Source organism: Conger conger, chromosome 1, assembly GCF_963514075.1.
Source record: "Conger conger chromosome 1, fConCon1.1, whole genome shotgun sequence".
NCBI lineage: Eukaryota > Metazoa > Chordata > Actinopteri > Anguilliformes > Congridae > Conger > Conger conger.
The window spans coordinates 78913007-78930324 of record NC_083760.1 but is presented as its reverse complement, the minus strand read 5'-3'; the positions used below and the strand labels follow the sequence as shown (position 1 = coordinate 78930324).

General features: G+C 47.0%; 2 protein-coding genes across 2 annotated transcripts; one reads left to right on the top strand and one right to left on the bottom strand.

Moving 5' to 3' along the window:
• Positions 1 to 711: 711 nt before the first annotated feature.
• Positions 712 to 8014, top strand: cdc42l (cell division cycle 42, like). Its single transcript, XM_061236522.1, has 6 exons — positions 712 to 774; positions 2216 to 2320; positions 2997 to 3069; positions 3643 to 3752; positions 4358 to 4555; positions 7022 to 8014. The coding sequence occupies exons 2-6, from the start codon at positions 2216 to 2218 to the stop codon at positions 7109 to 7111; spliced, it is 576 nt and encodes a 191-aa protein (XP_061092506.1). The 5' UTR covers positions 712 to 774; the 3' UTR covers positions 7112 to 8014.
• Positions 8015 to 9026: 1012 nt separating this feature from the next.
• wnt4b (wingless-type MMTV integration site family, member 4b) lies at positions 9027 to 16200 on the bottom strand. The gene is made up of 10 exons (XM_061236407.1): positions 16071 to 16200; positions 15805 to 15841; positions 14880 to 15139; positions 14630 to 14783; positions 14007 to 14091; positions 13262 to 13393; positions 12445 to 12587; positions 11827 to 11967; positions 10107 to 10269; positions 9027 to 9196 (listed from the first exon to the last, which is right to left on the bottom strand). Exons 3-10 carry the CDS (start codon positions 14969 to 14971, stop codon positions 9027 to 9029), a joined length of 1080 nt encoding a protein of 359 aa, XP_061092391.1. The 5' UTR covers positions 14972 to 15139; positions 15805 to 15841; positions 16071 to 16200.
• Between the last annotated feature and the right edge of the window lie 1118 nt (positions 16201 to 17318).

Genomic DNA, 17318 nt, shown 5'->3' with positions numbered 1-17318 from the left:
CAGACGTTTTGTATAATTTGATATAAAACAATTCCTCTTCCACACCAGAACGTTTTAATCGGATCCAGCAGTGGAGATTTTTACTTGTATTAATTGAAGAATTTGAAATGAGGATGCAGACAAACCCCCACTAAATTTGGTCCCTTCCTCCTCTCCATCGCATTCTTCCTCCCTTGTATGACAAGCACAGCACCAAGGCTGAGGTGTACACACACACACACACAGTGTTGAACGATGTGTTCAGCAATAGGGACTACATTTCATTACAGTTACATTATAGTGAAATGTGGGGTTGGGGCCTTGCTCAGGGGCCCAGCAGCCACACTGATCTTATTGTGGTTACACTGGGGCTGTGACCACCCTTCCTGCTACCAGCCAATCACCTTGGTCATCTTAGCTATAGGCTGGCTTGGAAAACCGCATCCATCTGACTCTATCATTGCCCTGTCCTCTGCACAACATGAATTGCTTTTATCACTCACTAAATCCTGTTATTACTGTCACTAAATCATGTTAGAAAATCCTCACTTAAAGGGAATTTTAGGATGCAATATATGTGTGTGCACGTGCAATACAACACATCTGATATGTTCATAACATACTTGTTCATATAGATACTAATGACGAGGTATTGATATTGATGATTAGAACCATCGGCTTACGGGCGGCCCCTCGATGACCGGTCGGGTTCCACAAACACGCCCTCTCTCGTTGACGTAGAATTCGTGCAGACGAACCCGGATGTAACCAACGCCTAATTGTCGGAGTCAGAAGGTAAGTTGATGGTTCTTCGTGAAAGTTTTGGTTTCTATAGTAAAACTCAATAAAAACTTATCAACTAATAGAACATAATTTATATTTGATTTACAGTAAATTATGTGTGGTGTTATCACTGTAGTTAACTTCAGTTGTAACATTATTTGTGTTACCATTGCTAGCTAGGTTACCAAACTCGCTTGCTAGCGGCTAACGTTAGCGATTAAGTTTTCGCAACTTGGAAAAGTTTCGAAACTAGTCAATATTTAGCACGAGTCTAGCGATGTCAACTACGTTAGGTAGCCAGTGATATGTCATTTTAGCTAAATCGTATGTTGTTGTATAATCTATGTCCTGGCAACATCGCACGACTTTGTAATTAATTAAAGATTTTGGAACAATATAATAAGCTAGCCAAATCGGTTAATTGCCTGGCTAGCTGACACTAGCCAATAGTTTTTCTTCATAATTGAGGGAATTATATAATGCCTAGTTAGCAAGCTAAACGAAAGTATACATTTGCATCTTGCGTTAGCTAACGTTAACCCGACTATGCGTAATCTGAGCAATCTTGGTAGCTACCTAGACTATATGGAAATTAGTTAAAATATATAGCCTAAAGAAATATGTTTGGGCTGTGCCGTGCGGTGTAATGTTATTTGTGTTTTAGATACGATTGAAAGGCAGAATCAACATTAAAATTACATGAACTTGAAAATGATAGTAATTCGTTGGCGTTTGGAAACTTGGCTATCACTATGTAGGTAATATTGTGGATAGTTCGAGGAAGTAACCCATCGTAACGCTGCCATTCAAAGTCTCTAACTTGTAGGTACGCTAACGTCAAGACAAGCCCCAGCTCCACGAATCTCTGATATGCGGAAGTAAAGTACAAATAGCTGGCTTGGTCATCTAACGTAAATGTATACACTAACGTTATTTTATTTAAAGTGTCTTAATCTAAATGAATGATACAATAACTAGCTAAACCACAGCAGACGTTACATTAAGAATGAATTGCATCAGGTAACTTAGTTTAGTGAGTTGTGCTTTGTAAGTGCTTATTTTGTGAAGTTAATTTTGCGTTTTTATACGACGTAGTTAGTTTCCGCCCCTTCGTTTATGTGGCGGTGTTCTAACCTGAGATACTGCCATTTCTTACAGTGAATGTTCTGGCAAGCGTCTGTTCGGTGTTTCGTCAATGCGCCTTTATTTCACAACCATTCTTTAAATAACGAACTGTTGGATTAGACATAGTTTAATCACCCAATAAGCATAGGGAACTAATACTAATACCTTTCCCATAAGAGTTGACACTGTTCTGACAGTGAGATTTGTTTTCATTGTTTTTTTATCCCGTTTGAACTACATTTCCTGCATTGTGTACTTAATATTACCTTGTGTCTTGTACACACTATTTAGGGTAAGTGTTAAATTGTCTCCCTTTCTCCGACTGTAGATGCAGACCATAAAGTGTGTGGTTGTGGGGGATGGTGCTGTGGGGAAGACCTGCCTACTGATCTCCTATACAACCAACAAGTTCCCCTCTGAATATGTGCCAACGGTGAGGGAAGGGGCTGTGCCTAGTTACCATTGTTGTAGCAGTTGTCAGTTCGATTAGCGTTTCATTCACATTTTTGTTTCAAAATTGACTTTGGATTTTTGGGGTGTATTACTTTTTTTTGGAATTGCTTTGTGTAAAATATGCACTGGAAATGTGCAATGTGTTTCATAGGCTCTAAACCTGGGCGGCTGAGATATCGCTAGGTTTTGATAAAATATTCCTCTTGTCTAGATATCGCATTACTGGACATTCACTGATCTGCTTAAGACATGTCTTAACCACAGTTCTCAAGTTTAATTGTAGAACAGAAGAAAGTTTTATAACTCGAAAGCGAGTGTTTCCCCCTTTTATTTCTGCATAGATGTGCGAGCAGGGTTGGGAACAGGCATGCAGTGCAGCCTGTAAATATTTGGACAGTGACCCTATTTTATTTTTCATATATACATTTTTAAACAGTACACTATGTATTGAAAATGTCTAATTCCTAAACGGTTCACCCAATATGGGTCTATTTCCACTGTTTGCTGGAGTACAGAGCAAAAACAACAAAAAACGCGTCACTGTCCAAATACTTGAGTGAAGTGTTAGACTCTGGAGGCACCCCTGCGGTTACTCCCATCGTGCTCTGCTGCCCACGCCCCCCCCCCCTTCATCAGCATCTCCCTGCTGTTCTCAGGTGTTTGATAACTACGCAGTCACAGTGATGATCGGTGGGGAGCCCTACACACTCGGCCTGTTCGACACTGCAGGTAAAATGCGATGCCATTTCAATGTGTTTTCTTTACGCTGTTGCCGAGAGATAATCCCAGGCAGAGATTTCATTAGCTTCCAGTTGTACGCACTTCGTGTATAATATAGGATTAGCCTGTGTGTGTGGTCTGTTGAGTCCGGTTAGCCTATGTGTGTGCGTGGTCTGTTGTGTCCGGTCAGTTTGTGTGGGTGTGGGTGTGTGTGTGTGGTCTGCTGTGTCCGATCAGCCTGTGCGCATATGGCCTGTTGTGTTTGGTCAGTTTGTGCGTATGCGTGTGCGTGTATGTGTGTGTGTGTGTCTCTGGTCAGCTGTGTGTGCGTGTGCTCTTTTGTGTCCGGTCAGCTTGTGTGTGTGGTCTGTTGTGTCCAGTAAGCCTTTGTGTGTGTCTGTGTGTGTGTGTGTGTGTGTGTGTGTGTGTGTGTGTGTGTGTGTGGTCGTGGTCTTTTGTGTCCAGTCAGCCTGTGTGTGTGGTCTGTTGTGTCCAGTAAGCCTGTGTGTGTGTGTGTGTGTGTCCGTGCGTGCGTGCGCGTGGTCTGGTGTGCTGTAACCTTTCCCTCTGGTTTCCTTCCAGGACAGGAAGACTACGACAGGCTGCGGCCCCTCAGCTATCCCCAGACGGACGTGTTCCTGGTCTGCTTCTCCGTCGTATCGCCCTCCTCCTGTGAGAATGTTCGGGAAAAGGTAGGTTCTACCATTTTGATATTTTTGTCTTTCGCTGGGTTTGATTGGATTTGTTTCCCCCTTGGGTATGACGTATAAATGATGCTGTATGTTACATGAGCCTGCATGTTGTGACATGGTAAAATGGAAAATGGACTGCATTTACATAGCACCTGCATCCAAATGCAAAATCCGAATTTCATCGATGCCTCTCATTCTCACACACACACACACACTCACACACACTCACATATTTTGATGTAAAGGCATTGGACCCAAGGAAGACTAGCTGGTTGCTATTGCATGAGTTATCGGGGATCCTTATAATAATCAATAAATGTATCGCTTATGTGTTGGCTGACTTGAGAGGGTCTGTTGGTTGGTGCCAAGTACGATATCCTGGTTTGATCCGGCATCCGTTTGATTCAGTGTGTGTTTGCTGTGGGCTTGATAGTTCACTTTGCACCATTTTGACCTTCTCTTGCTTTGCAGAGCGTCTTTGACTGTCTTCTTTAAAAAGGCCTAGGCAAATAACACGGGATGTAATCGAATACTTCAGGCTGTTAGTTTCCGTGTCGGTCCGTGCTCTGTGTGACGCCCTTCTCCCCGTCTCCCTCCGCCCTCAGTGGGTCCCTGAGATCTCCCACCACTGCCCCCGCACCCCCTTCCTGCTGGTGGGCACGCAGGTGGACCTGCGCGACGACAGCAACACGGTGGACAAGCTGGCCAAGAACAAACAGCGCCCCCTGCTGCCCGAGAGCGGCGACAAGCTGGCGCGGGAGCTCCGCGCGGTCAAGTATGTGGAATGCTCTGCCCTGACGCAGGTACTGACACGCGCCGTTACAGACGCATATTCCACACCGCTGCTGTCCCACGTACTGACACGCACCGTTACAGACGCATATTCCTCACCGCCTCACCGCTGATAGCCCACGTACTGACACGCACCGTTACAGACGCATATTCCTCACCGCCTCACCGCTGATAGCCCACGTACTGACACGCACCGTTACAGACGCGTATTCCACACCGCTGCTGTCCCACGTACTGACACGCACTGTTACAGACGCATATTCCTCACCGCTGATAGCCCTCATACAGACATGCACCGTTACAGACCCGTATTCCACACCGCTGCTGTCCCACGTACTGACACGCACCGTTACAGACGCATATTCCTCACTGCTGATATCCCACGTACTGACACGCACTGTTACAGACGCATATTCCTCACCGCTGATAGCCCACGTACTGACACGCACTGTTACAGACGCATATTCTTCACCGCTGATAGCCCACGTACTCACACGCACTGTTACAGACGCATATTCCTCACCGCTGATAGCCCACGTACTGACACGCACTGTTACAGACGCATATTCCTCACCGCTGATATCCCATGTACTGACACGCACCGTTACAGACGCATATTCCTCACCGCCGATATCCCACGGTGGCTACTGCAACAAGGCTGAGAACATAACCGCTATCAATGCTGAGTTTAAGGTGACTGCCAAAACGTGCTGTCTTCGCAAAGACGCAGCACTTTATTCAGAATTTACGGCCTAAACTATTGAGTTTGGGAAAATTTTACGATAATAATCTAAATATTTTATGGTTATTCGGGTATATATGTTTTAGTTATAGCTTGGTTTTCAGTTACTTAGACTTGATTGAGCTGCTAAATGTACGGTAATCTGGATTTTATGTCCCTGAAGTAGTGGGCGTTCGTTCTTTGACACTGTTCTGGCTTGGTGATAAGCACTTCCCACAGAAAGATAACATGGTCTTTCTTTAAGGTGTTGCTGTTCAGTTTAGTCCCTTAAATTAGCAGTACAATGAAGAACTGCAAAGAGTCATCAGTCAAGGCCTCGAACAATTAGCTTTAACATTGAGTTTCTTCAGGAAAGAGATATTGGCACGGATGCGTCGTCGCATGGGGACAATGCCCCACCGGCAGGACGTTACAAAGGATGCGTGGATTCAGAGGTGGCAGATAAAAGATCAGCGCTCAGTTACCGGCTCATTCAGTCTGAGCTAAGTCCCAGAGGACAGGGCGGGTTAGCATACGGTGCACGGCGGCGGCTCCCAGAAACCAGCTGTGAGACGTGACCTACGGACGTGAATCACGAGAGTGTCACAATTTCAGTTCGCCAGTTAATACCCAGACGTCTCCAGCGCCATCGCAAGAACTGCGTATCGCGTTGTGGCGCCCCTAATTGAGTCATCACAGTGGTGAAAGTATAAGTATGTAAGTTGATATGGCCCAGGAGTCACTCGGAGTAGACTGTTAAAGATCTTGTTAAAGATGTTGTCGAAGGCGTAGTGGAGCTCAGTGTGTGTTTGTGGCCGTGGGGCCGTTTAAAGACCAGGGCCTGTGCGCTAACGCGTCTCCTGGCGGCGTCCGGGCTGATTAGCATGCTCTGCACTGCTGCCCGCGTCTGGAGAGTTGCTCTCGGGCTGGGATGCGCTGCGTCCTGGCTGTCTCGCACGGAATGTGTCGGGACATTTTGTCGCAGTTGGCCGCGGATGAACGAGCCTGGCCCCGCTCGGCGTCCTGATTGGTGGAGCTCATGCATCTTTAATGATGCGGTGTTAGCGTGCGCCGGCTGGGATCCGTGCCCCTCAGTGCAGTGTGTTCACTGTGCCCCTCTCTCAGCCCCTGGCTGCCATTTTAACCATCTGGATCTCTGTTGAGATGTTTGTGTTATTATTCTCTCTTGTGTGTGTGTGTGTGTGTGTGTGTGTGTGTGTGTGTGTGTGTGTGTGTGTGTGTGTGTGTCCCAATTGTGTGTGTATGTGCATGCATACAGTCCATGAGCTAGTGTGTGGAAGTCTTTGCCTGTGTGTGCGTGTCTTTGCCTGTGTGTGCGTGTCTTTGCCTGTGTGTGAGTCTTTGTATGTGTGTGAGTGTCTTTGCCTGTGTGTATGCGTCTTTGCCTGTGTGTGTCTTTCCCTGTGTGTGTGCGTCTTTCCCTGTGTGTCTTTCCCTGTGTGTGTGTGTGTCTTTCCCTGTGTGTGAGCGTCTTTCCCTGTGTGTCTTTGCCTGTGTGTGTGTCTTTCCCTGTGTGTGTGCGTCTTTCCCTGTGTGTCTTTCCCTGTGTGTGTGTGTGTCTTTCCCTGTGTGTGAGCGTCTTTCCCTGTGTGTCTTTGCCTGTGTGTGTGTGTCTTTGCCTGTGTGTGTGCGTCTTTGCCTGTGTGTGTCTGTGAGCGTGTTTGTGCTTGCATGGCGGTGCACGCGTGTTTTCGGGCGAGAGGAACACAGAATAACCCTCCCTGTTCTTCCTCAGCGAGGCCTGAAGAATGTGTTCGACGAGGCTATCCTAGCTGCTCTGGAGCCCCCCGAGACCAAGCCCAAGAAGCGCTGCGCTCTGCTATAGAGAGAGGAGAGGAGAAACGGAGAGAGAGAACGACCGGGCGGCTGGGGAACAGGGAGGGGAGGAGGGGAGGGTGCAAAAAAGAGGGGGCAATTACTGCGAAAGGGATGAGGGTTTAATACCATTACAACAAAAAACAAGCAAACATATCTGTACTCTGAGCATGCGGTGAATCCTGAGAGAGAGGTTTGTCAGTACTTGCCTAACAGCACAGTTCTCCTCATGCAAGAGAACGAGGGAGAGCGAAGGAACGTCTCCCCTTTTTCTCTAGTAGTCCATTTTTTTAAAAATTAGTTTGTTTTATTACCACGCCACATAGATGCTATGAGGGACGGGTGTGGAATTATTTTGGTTTACTTCATGACGCGAATTGAATGAACCATAATTACAGACTGTACGCAAGTTGGCAAGTGATGTTTTTGGCTCCACCTGCTGGCTGATCATGGGAACTTCAAGTGCATTTTTCTCTTGCAATCTACTGCCACCGGTAGGGGGTACAGAGAACTGAATTTTTTTTTCTTTTTGATGTATTAATATGTATATTATATTTTTTTTGTTTTGGGGAAATTGTAGCGGTTATTCGTTTTGAAACTTGAGTTTTTATTATTATTTTTATTATTATTTTATGTTTTTTTGCTAGTATGTGCGAGAACACCATTTTGGTGGTGAATTGTTCATAACCAAAATATTAGTTATTTAAAATAACTGATAATAATAATAATAATATTAATAATAATAAGGATCTGTTCTTATAGATTTTCTGGGTGTTTGTAATCACATAATATTTGTAATAAAAATGGTTTAACTGACAAGAAATGGTGATTGTTCACTTCAACACAATTGTTTGGGATATCTGTGTGCATCAGCTACATGTGAATAACACTATTAAACAAATACAGAATCATACAGCATGCGGCCACTCACTTTTTTTAGGGCGAAACTGTTTATTTGTCAACTATAAAATGCCAGGTAATGGAGCAGCACACAACAGAAACCAGACTGGTGGTGAACAGAGTCGGAGGATGGAGAGGCAGGGGTGCTGGGGAGGGGGAGCTGGCGGGAGGTGTTACTGGGAGGCGCACGGGCAAAATGACGAACAACATCTGCGTAGGTGGATAGATACAATGGGAGAGACTGATGTGCAAATAAATAGAGACAACAGTTACAGACATCGATATAAATACAGCGAATACAGGGACATAAAGGCTGTAAAGAGGTAGCTATAGCCTAACTTACTGCCATATGTGACGATGCGTAGTGTTACACGATAAACATTTTGTTACCTGCTGTTACTTTCGCTAAAGTCGGCCTCAAAAGCGTTGTCACTCTGTGAATTAGTTGTAATGTAGGGCACTGTCTGCCTGTCTGTGTGTCTGAGCATGCATGTTGCTGTAGCGTATGAACTTAAAATGTATTGAAATAATGTAAGAAGCCTCTGTCCTGTGCCTGTCTTAAGTATGTGCAGTCAGTCTGCTTTGGGGGGAAACACAGGCTGATTCTAAAAGTATATTTTTTACTATCCTCTTATTGCGTAATTACACTTCCCAGAAGTCTTTGGGTGAATAAGCTCCCCATCACCGCTGATTAGCCGCAGATAACTACGGGGAGTGAAGTCCAATGATTCAGTTGACATATCCAGTCTAGTCATGTCACTGTGCTACGTAGCGCACATCTATGTACACTCGTGTGTTGTGCACTTTTTGCACTGAGGAATAGATCACTGGAGGAGCTTACATGTCACTGTGAATGATTTCCAGAGAACTGCGGTGTTATATTGTTATATTCTCGGCGCAATGCGGTGAGCAGTCGGTGTGGTGGTGTCCGTGTACGGTGGTGTCGCCTGCATTGGCTGGTTAGTGTGCACACTGTGTGTGTGTGAGGGCCTGCCCCCCCCCCTGCCCCTCCTCTCTGGCCCCTCTCATTCTTTACAGGTGTGGATGAGCACAGTGTTCTTGCACTGCTGGCAGCGGACTGAGCAGCACCAGGAGAACTTGCAGGAGCAGCGCTGGACCACCTCCGCCCGGCCCGCCCGGAACCCGGGGCCACAGCACACCAGCTCACACCCGTCCGGTGCCAGTCGGGAGGTACCTGGATCCGGGGGGAGGGGGGAGGGGTGGGGATAGAGCAGCAAGAGTAAGCACGCAGGTCAGCACAGTTCTGACCAGCACATGTAGCTTTACACCACCCGAAATGTTGTTTCAACCATCCAAACTGGCTGGTGGAAGCAGGAAGTGAAGGCTAATCATGGCTGTATACACTTCCTGGTTCCACCAGATAATTTTATAGGGCTTACTCCAGATGGAGTCTGGTGGGCCGTGTTGCCTTCTCCCCAGGGCCTTTAGAGAAAATACTGCCCATTTCATTCCATTCCCAACCAGATTCTCAGTGTCCTCCATTTTGAGGAGTTTGGCGCCATGTCCATTCGGAGGCACCATATAGGGGGCAGTTAGGACAATTCCAAGGCCACTGACTGGCACAAATACTGACTCACGGTAATTGTGCAGGAATGGGGTGGCCTGTGGTGGAGGGGCACAAAGTCAGATCTTTTCATGGGGCCCAAAATCCCTGGCGGCACCCCTGTGTGCATTTAGGACAATGGGCGCAAGGCCTGTGCTGAATGGTTGGTGTATACACTGGTTTTGTTCCAACCAACCAATTATCTGCTTCATTTTCTAAACAGCTGTATACACCAATGCTGGTTCACCTCTGTGTGAGACCTCAGTAAATCAGGTTCACCGTGAATCATGGTCACTTGTGAATGAAGAAACGTTGACATGACACAGATCAGCCCATGGAGTGCCCTTCAGGCCCTTCAGATCCATGAAAGCAAAAGCAATTTTAAAGCCACTGGTACATCTCAGTAAGTTGGAATCTTTATTTATTATTTATTTTATAAACGGAGATGCCAGCTCACTGAAATGTACCAGTGGCCGTTAAAAGGCTCTCGGTTTCACGGATCATCTGGCAGCGTGCTGCGGAACGTGCCGGAGGGTCTCACCGTTGCAGCGGCGGCCGGCGGTGCCCGGGATGCCGTTGTCAGGGTCGAGGCGGCAGAAGTCCGGGGAGGGGGCGAGGTACACCAGGTCCCGGGCCGCCGGGGGCTTCACCTGGGAGTCTCGGGGCAGCAGGGCCGTCCTGGAGCCCACTCGAGAGAGACGCACCTAGGAGAGGGGGGACAGCAGTGCCCTCACTCTCTATGGGGGGGTGCACCACCCTCTTCTACTACAGGCAACCAGGTCATACACTCATAAATATCGTAACGGCGGAGGTACAGTTTTGTTCTTCAAGGATCAAATTTCCCAAATGTAAACATCCAGTGATGTTCTCTTTGGGTAGAAATCGGTACATCTTCCAAGCAGAACAAGTCTGAATCAATTATATATTACTAGCTTTTAGTTTTATGTACCTATATGGTACCGCTCCAGCGACAAGCATTTGTACTATTTTTAGACACTTGTTCTACCTTTATTTCTGAGAATGTACAGAACCCAATGTCCTACCTCACCACAGACTGTGGAGCAGACAGACCAGTGCAGCAACACTGTGTCCAGTCACCCATGCTTATGTATCCACAATTTCACACACTTAGCATTGAAATGAATGAACTTATGTGGTGGAATAGTCTCATGAGCTCTGCACTAAATCCCTATCATTTCACTGTCCAAACCCTTATGATGCTTGTAGCTACCCATTCTTTGTACAGGATGTTATTTGTATAATTAAAGGTGCAGATGCAAGATGCCTCTCATGAAAGGGGCACTGCTCTGGGTCATGCAGGCATTGATACTCTATCCTGCTGAAAAACAATTACAGCTCAAGCTAGGTTTTGAAATAGCTGGTAGCTGGTTGGCCAGCTCCCAGCTCAACATGGTTTAGCTGGTTGATCAGTTCAGACCAGCTCCCAGCTCAATATGGTTTAGCTGGTTGACCAGTTCAGACCAGCTCCCAGCTCCCAGCTCCCAGCTCCCAGCTCCCAGCTCAACATGGTTTAGCTGGTTGACAAGTTCAGACCAGCTCCCAGCTCAACATGGTTTAGCTGGTTCACCAGTTCAGGCCAGCTCCCAGCTCAACATGGTTTAGCTGGTTCACCAGTTTAGGCCAGCTCCCAGCTCAACATGGTTTAGCTGGTTCACCAGTTCAGGCCAGCTCCCAGCTCAACATGGTTTAGCTGGTTCACCAGTTCAGGCCAGCTCCCAGCTCAACAAGGTTTAGCTGGTTCACCAGTTCGGGCCAGCTCCCACATTCACATGGTCACCGGCTCAAGCTCAGACAAGCTACCAGCACTAACTGGTTGACCAGCTCATACCCAGCTAGACCAGTGTTGTGACCAGCTGGGCTATGCTGGTTGACCAGCTCATACCCAGCTAGACCAGTGTTATGACCAGCTTGGCCATGCTGGTTGACCAGCTCATACCCAGCTAGACCAGTGTTATGACCAGCTTGGCCATGCTGGTTGACCAGCTTATACCCAGCTAGACCAGTGTTATGACCAGTTTGGCCATGCTGGTTGACCAGCTCCTACCCAGCTAGATGAGTGTTATTGCCAACTTGGCCATGCTGGTTGACCAGCTCATACCCAGCTAGATCAACTTATAACCAGCTCAATTTTCAAGCTGGGCATAGTTGTTTTTTATAGCAGGGTAAGCATATCATCTGATGTCACCCCCCCCCCCCCCACCCCCACCCCCCCCCACTCACTGCGGGCCCCCAGCACCCACCTCGGTGGCCCCGTCGAAACGCTCCTTCAGCACGGCTCCCACACGCCGGAACGGTGGCATCACCTTCCAGCAGGTCCTGAGCTCACAGGAGCCAGAGACCCCGTGGCACTTACACTCCACCTGCATGTTGTGGAGGATGGCCTGTAGGACCGCAGGAAAACAGGGGGAGAGGGAGAGAGAGGAGAGGAAAACAGGGGGAGAGAGGAGTGGAAAACAGGGGGAGAGGGAGAGAAAGAAGGGATGAAAACAGGGGGAGGGGGAAAAAGAGGAGAGGAAAATGGGGGGAGGAGGAGAAAGGGTAGGAAAACAGGAGGAGACAGACAGAGAAGAGGAAAATGGGGAGTGGGGGAGAAAAGAAGAAAACAGAAGGAACGTGGAATAGAGAGAAAAAAAAGGAGGACAGGGAGAAAGAGCAGAAAAACAAGAAGAAAGGATGTAGGAAAGAGGGGTAGAGACCAGAGAAAGGACAATTTGCTGGGGTTATATGAAGATGCCATGCAGGTTATTTTGCCGCTGTGACAGTACCAGCAATGAATGGTGCTCATCAGTAATTAAGTTGTTGTTCAGAGCTTTTCAGTCCTTTCACGTTTTAACAGGATTTTACAGCCTCATCCCCACCTTCCTTCCAGCCTCGTTGTTGTGGATGTTCATGAGTGGTCGCCCTAGCGACAGCCCCTTGGCACGCTCCGTCTCGTCCACAAATGTTTGGGAAAAGGCCACCCCGTAGGACAAGTTGTCTGAGCAGCCAGACCACTGGAAACCTGAGCGGGGAAGAGATGAGCACTCTGAACACACACACGTGGACGGACAAGTCTGGGCAACGCTCTGCAACACTCACACACTCATATTCACGCTGGCATCTCAGCGGTCACGTAGAGCAGCGCAACAGTTACGGTCAGAAGCCGCTTTTGAAACAGTTTTGGCAATCGGGCGTGTGCAGGATTGCAACAGGTCCAAACAGACAGGTAAAGAGAAGGTGACTGTGTACATAGCACAGGGGGGTAGAGAGGCATCCTTCCTAATGACCCGCCACCCTCCACTTGGCACTCTTTCAGGCATGTTACTGCTGCCATCCCTGTGTCCTGTGCTAGCCGGGCAGGTAGGGGCGGCGTTCCTGCAGTGTGATGGACAGAGAGGGCGGAGTTCTGCAGTGTGAGGGGCAGTGAGAGGGCGGAGTTCTGCAGTGTGATGGACGGACAAAGAGGGCGGAGTTCTGCAGTGTGACGGACAGAGAGGGCGGAGTCCTGCAATGTGAGGGGCAGAGAGGGCGGGGTTCTGCAGTGTGAGGGGCAGAGAGAGGGCGGAGTTCTGCAGTGTGAGGGGCAGAGAGGGCGGAGTTCTGCAGTGTGACGGACAGACAGAGAGGGCGGAGTTCTGCAGTGTGACGGACAGACAGAGAGGGCGGGGTTCTGCAGTGTGAGGGGCAGAGACTCACCCTCAGGACTGACGCCCCTGACCTTCCGGTCACAGCCACACCTCTCCAGCTCCCCGCGGCTGCACCCCCTCGTCACGGCGACAGCCACGGCTGCTGAGGACAGGGCGTGCACGAAAGCGGCCTCGCGCGTACCTGTTCAGGAAACCAGCCACCGCGCGGAACACCTCACCTCAGGCCTTCATCACTCAAATACTACCGTCCCCAGAGCAGCTACACTAACATTCCTGCTAAGCAGTGGAACAGGCATTCTATAGACCAGCCAGATGTACAGCACCATATATCAAACACTTCAAATTATTCAAATCTTCCTACCTCTGAGTCTGATTGAATATTCAAATTCTGTAACTTTTATGAATATTAACGAGAGGGCCTATCAATATTGTGGCAAAAATTGTTGTTCTTTTGGCCACATCTATTGGTGAAAATTATAGCACTGGAAGCTCCTGTGTTGTAAAAGGGAGCATAAGTCTGAAAGAGCATAGGCACTCCCCATCTGGTTGCTCTATAGAATCTGTTGTAGCACAGAGTCAATGAGTCATGAATTCTCTTCATCGAATAAATTTACTGAAATTATTTAGCATATTGTCAACAGGTATGTTCACATTAGGTCATAGTCCGGAATTTGCTGAGATTCTCCTGAAATTGGCCTATCACATGGCCAGGATCAATCATTGTGTTCCCATGATGTAATCGTCAGGGATTCAGTTGCTGTTGCTGTGAGTTGTGTTGCCATGACAAAGCTCACCCTGGGTCATGACCCTCCCGAACACGTTGACTCCGCGGGCGGTGGTGGAGCAGTTCCATCGCCGGTTACGGAACTGGTGCTGGCACTGGATACACACCGGTGAGAAAAAAACACGAGATGCAAGGGTGTTGTAATAATCATAATCTATTGGGTTTATGAGCCGGCTTTTATGATCTCGAAGTGCTTTTACGGAAAACGGATATTGACTAGAAACAATGTTCCAGTTACAGGTTATCAATGAGCAGGCATAGAATGGACTGACTGGACATTACAGCAGCAGGATTTGAATGTGTGTGGTGCCGTTACTGGTCCAGAGATGTAGAGGAATGGGACCAACGAAACACAAAGCAGAGTAATTGTTATTTGATTGAGCAAAGTACAGTCCAACTAACTGACAATTCCTGCAAAAAAAAAGATTATTAAAAGTTTTAAAACAAATACCATATATGAAAATACTTACCAGCCTATTTAAGAAAAAACAAAAAAAAACAACTTAAACAGCGGTAGTTTTTTGTAAAGAGATATTCTTTTGACACAGACAGTATATGGTATGGCAGGGTGAGTAGTGACTGACTGGCAGTGCCTGGCGTTATGGGGATTCCCTGGGCCGGTCTTCCTCTTACCTCTTCTATGACCATTTCGGCTGCCCTGCGCACGGACTCCATCACCTCGCCCCTGGCCCTGCACACCCCCACCTGCCCCACGGACAGCCCCCGCAGCCGCCCGCAGGAGGCCGCCCCGGACACGGGCCTGGAGCGTGGCATCCGCGCCAGCGACCTGCGGGCACAGGGAGACGCGTCACGCTGGCGCCCGGCCGCGGCACAATGCGCCTCATTGTGTCCGCGCCGAGGCCCGCGGAACGGGCCCACTTACAGCCAGTTGGTTGCCACGGCAGGGTGGGTTGCCCATAGCAACAGCAGGAGGAGGAGTTGTCCCGTGAGATTCGCAGTAGAGACAGTTGGCATCAGACTGTCTGTCTGTCCGTCTCGGTGCGTGCAGGTCTTTGTGTGAGGCAGGCTGCCTTCCTGCCGTTTACCGCTTCTCGGTGTCAGTCGCCCCGCGCCTGTCTGTCCTTCCGTCTGTCTGTCCGAGTGTATCTCTCTGTCGGTCACTTGGGGATGATCCCCTCATATCTGTCAATAAAAAAAAAGGATATATTATCCTCATATATTTTAACAGTGACTATCATTGGCATTCATTGGCACATTTACTGATTCCTGTATGCTGCCTGGATGCAATGGTGCCATAACACACCAATTGACTTCTGTAAATGTTTTCAGCAATCAACCTTTATGGACAATATAATTGGCACTGAAAGTCTGAATTAAATTCTACAGTGTTGGTGTCAGTTGCATATTGCATTTTCAAGCACTTACACATTTTCTTTCCATATAAAATGGTCTATTCTGCATTTTACACACACTGCAGACCAAATATATAACTGAGTAATTATTGGAGCAATTTATGTTTAGTACGGCTCTGTCTGTTCCGATTCAATTATATAATAAAATCTTTAATAGAATTGTAAACGTTAGGACAGTAAATGATAGAAGGGAATGGAATAAAGGCCATAGAGAATAGTGCAGTTAATTCTGCTCAATGCAGGACTACATTCACGGTAGAGTAATTCCAAGTGTTTACAAACAGCAGGGGGTGCTGTTTTATTTGCTTTGCTGTATAAACACCACAAAATTCAATCCAACGTCCTGAAGTAAAGGGCCTGCAATTCAAATGTTTACAGTAATTACATTAGATAATAAACAATCCTTTATAAAAGTAATAGTTTAAATGTCCTTACCATTCATTCCATTGTCCAATTCTGTCCATATATTTGGCTGCACGAAAAAATATCTCCAGGGATCAATCTAATTTTTCTGTTATGAATACTAAAAAGTTGAATTGTTTGTTGATCTATCTGACAGAATAATGGACTATATGGATTATCCCTGATTCTTCAAAAAAAGATTATAAAAATAATTGCTGAAAATAAAAATGAAATGAAATGTCTGTACAAATTGTCACATCAAAACAATAACGGTAAATAAGAAAGTAAATTATACTTACAAGTAGTTTGCAAATTAGTAATGAAATATTAAGGATTCAAGCAATGTTATTGTTTTTCACAAACTTTTCTTTTGTCTACTGCGCTCTTTCCCTCTCATTCACCCTCTCATGGCCTCCAGATTTCTATGGCGAGACACTGAATTATAACATATATTAAATGCCAATAAGCAAACTCTTAGCTTGAGTACACAAATCCTTTGTGCATTTAAAGGTATTACAATGATATTTAAAAAAAAAAAAATCCTTTACAGTTCAGCTGACGAATATGCAAAAATCATTGTTAGTTCCGCCTGGTGTAGTTCCTGCTTGTGTTCCCCCAAATCAAAGTGGGTTAGGTCAGTCCAGTGGAGATAGGGAGGAAGAGTGAGGATGGCGTCGGAGAGAGGGGTTATAAAGGAGAGAGGGAGGGAAGAAGCAAGTGATATAGGGTGACAAGAAAGGGAGGAGAGTGTAGAAGTTACATGACATTATCACTGACAATGAGAGATGGCTATAGTAGTTAAGGCTAGCACAATTCATAGAGTATCATGCAGGTACCGCAATATAACATGTAATGTATGTTCACGTCTGAGTGTGTGCAGTGTGAGCATCTATATCCAGGGGGTTTTGAGAGCAAAGTGCAACACTTCTTGGACCTTGGAGGCAGAGCATCCTTGTTAAAGGCTACAAGGTCATGCCCTCGCGATTCTAATGCTCCGGCAAGTGAAGATAAACGCTTATCATGTAAAAGGCGCAAAAGAATACGTGTCTGTTGGGATGTCCCCGCAAGAGATTGTGTCACAAACTTGTGTGCGTGTCCGTTACCTAATGTTTAATTTTCCCAAACTTTGTTGCTCTTTTTACGAGTTCCCCCCCCCCCTTCCTCCATCTCCCTCACTCCCTCTCTCACTCTCTCTCTTTCTCTCCTCCGTAGCATTGTCTTAGAAGAAGGGGTGACATTTGGACAAGGAGGAGAAAACACACTGCCGACAAATATTGGAACGGAGGCAAATAAATCACGGCTATGGCGCGCAGGGAAAAGAAGTGGTGAGGTAGGTGGATGGGGAACGATGCTATGGAGAGAGGAACCAAGAGAGAGAGGCTGCTCTCTAAATCTCCAGCGTATGCGAGAGTGAAAGTTTGGCAAAAGAAAAGGAAAAAAAGAGATATAGTGATATATACCAGAGAAATGGCTGAGAAAGGGTAAAGGGGAGAAGAGGATGGGGGTGGTATTTTATTTTTTTGGGATCTGCTCCAGATTTGGCGGGG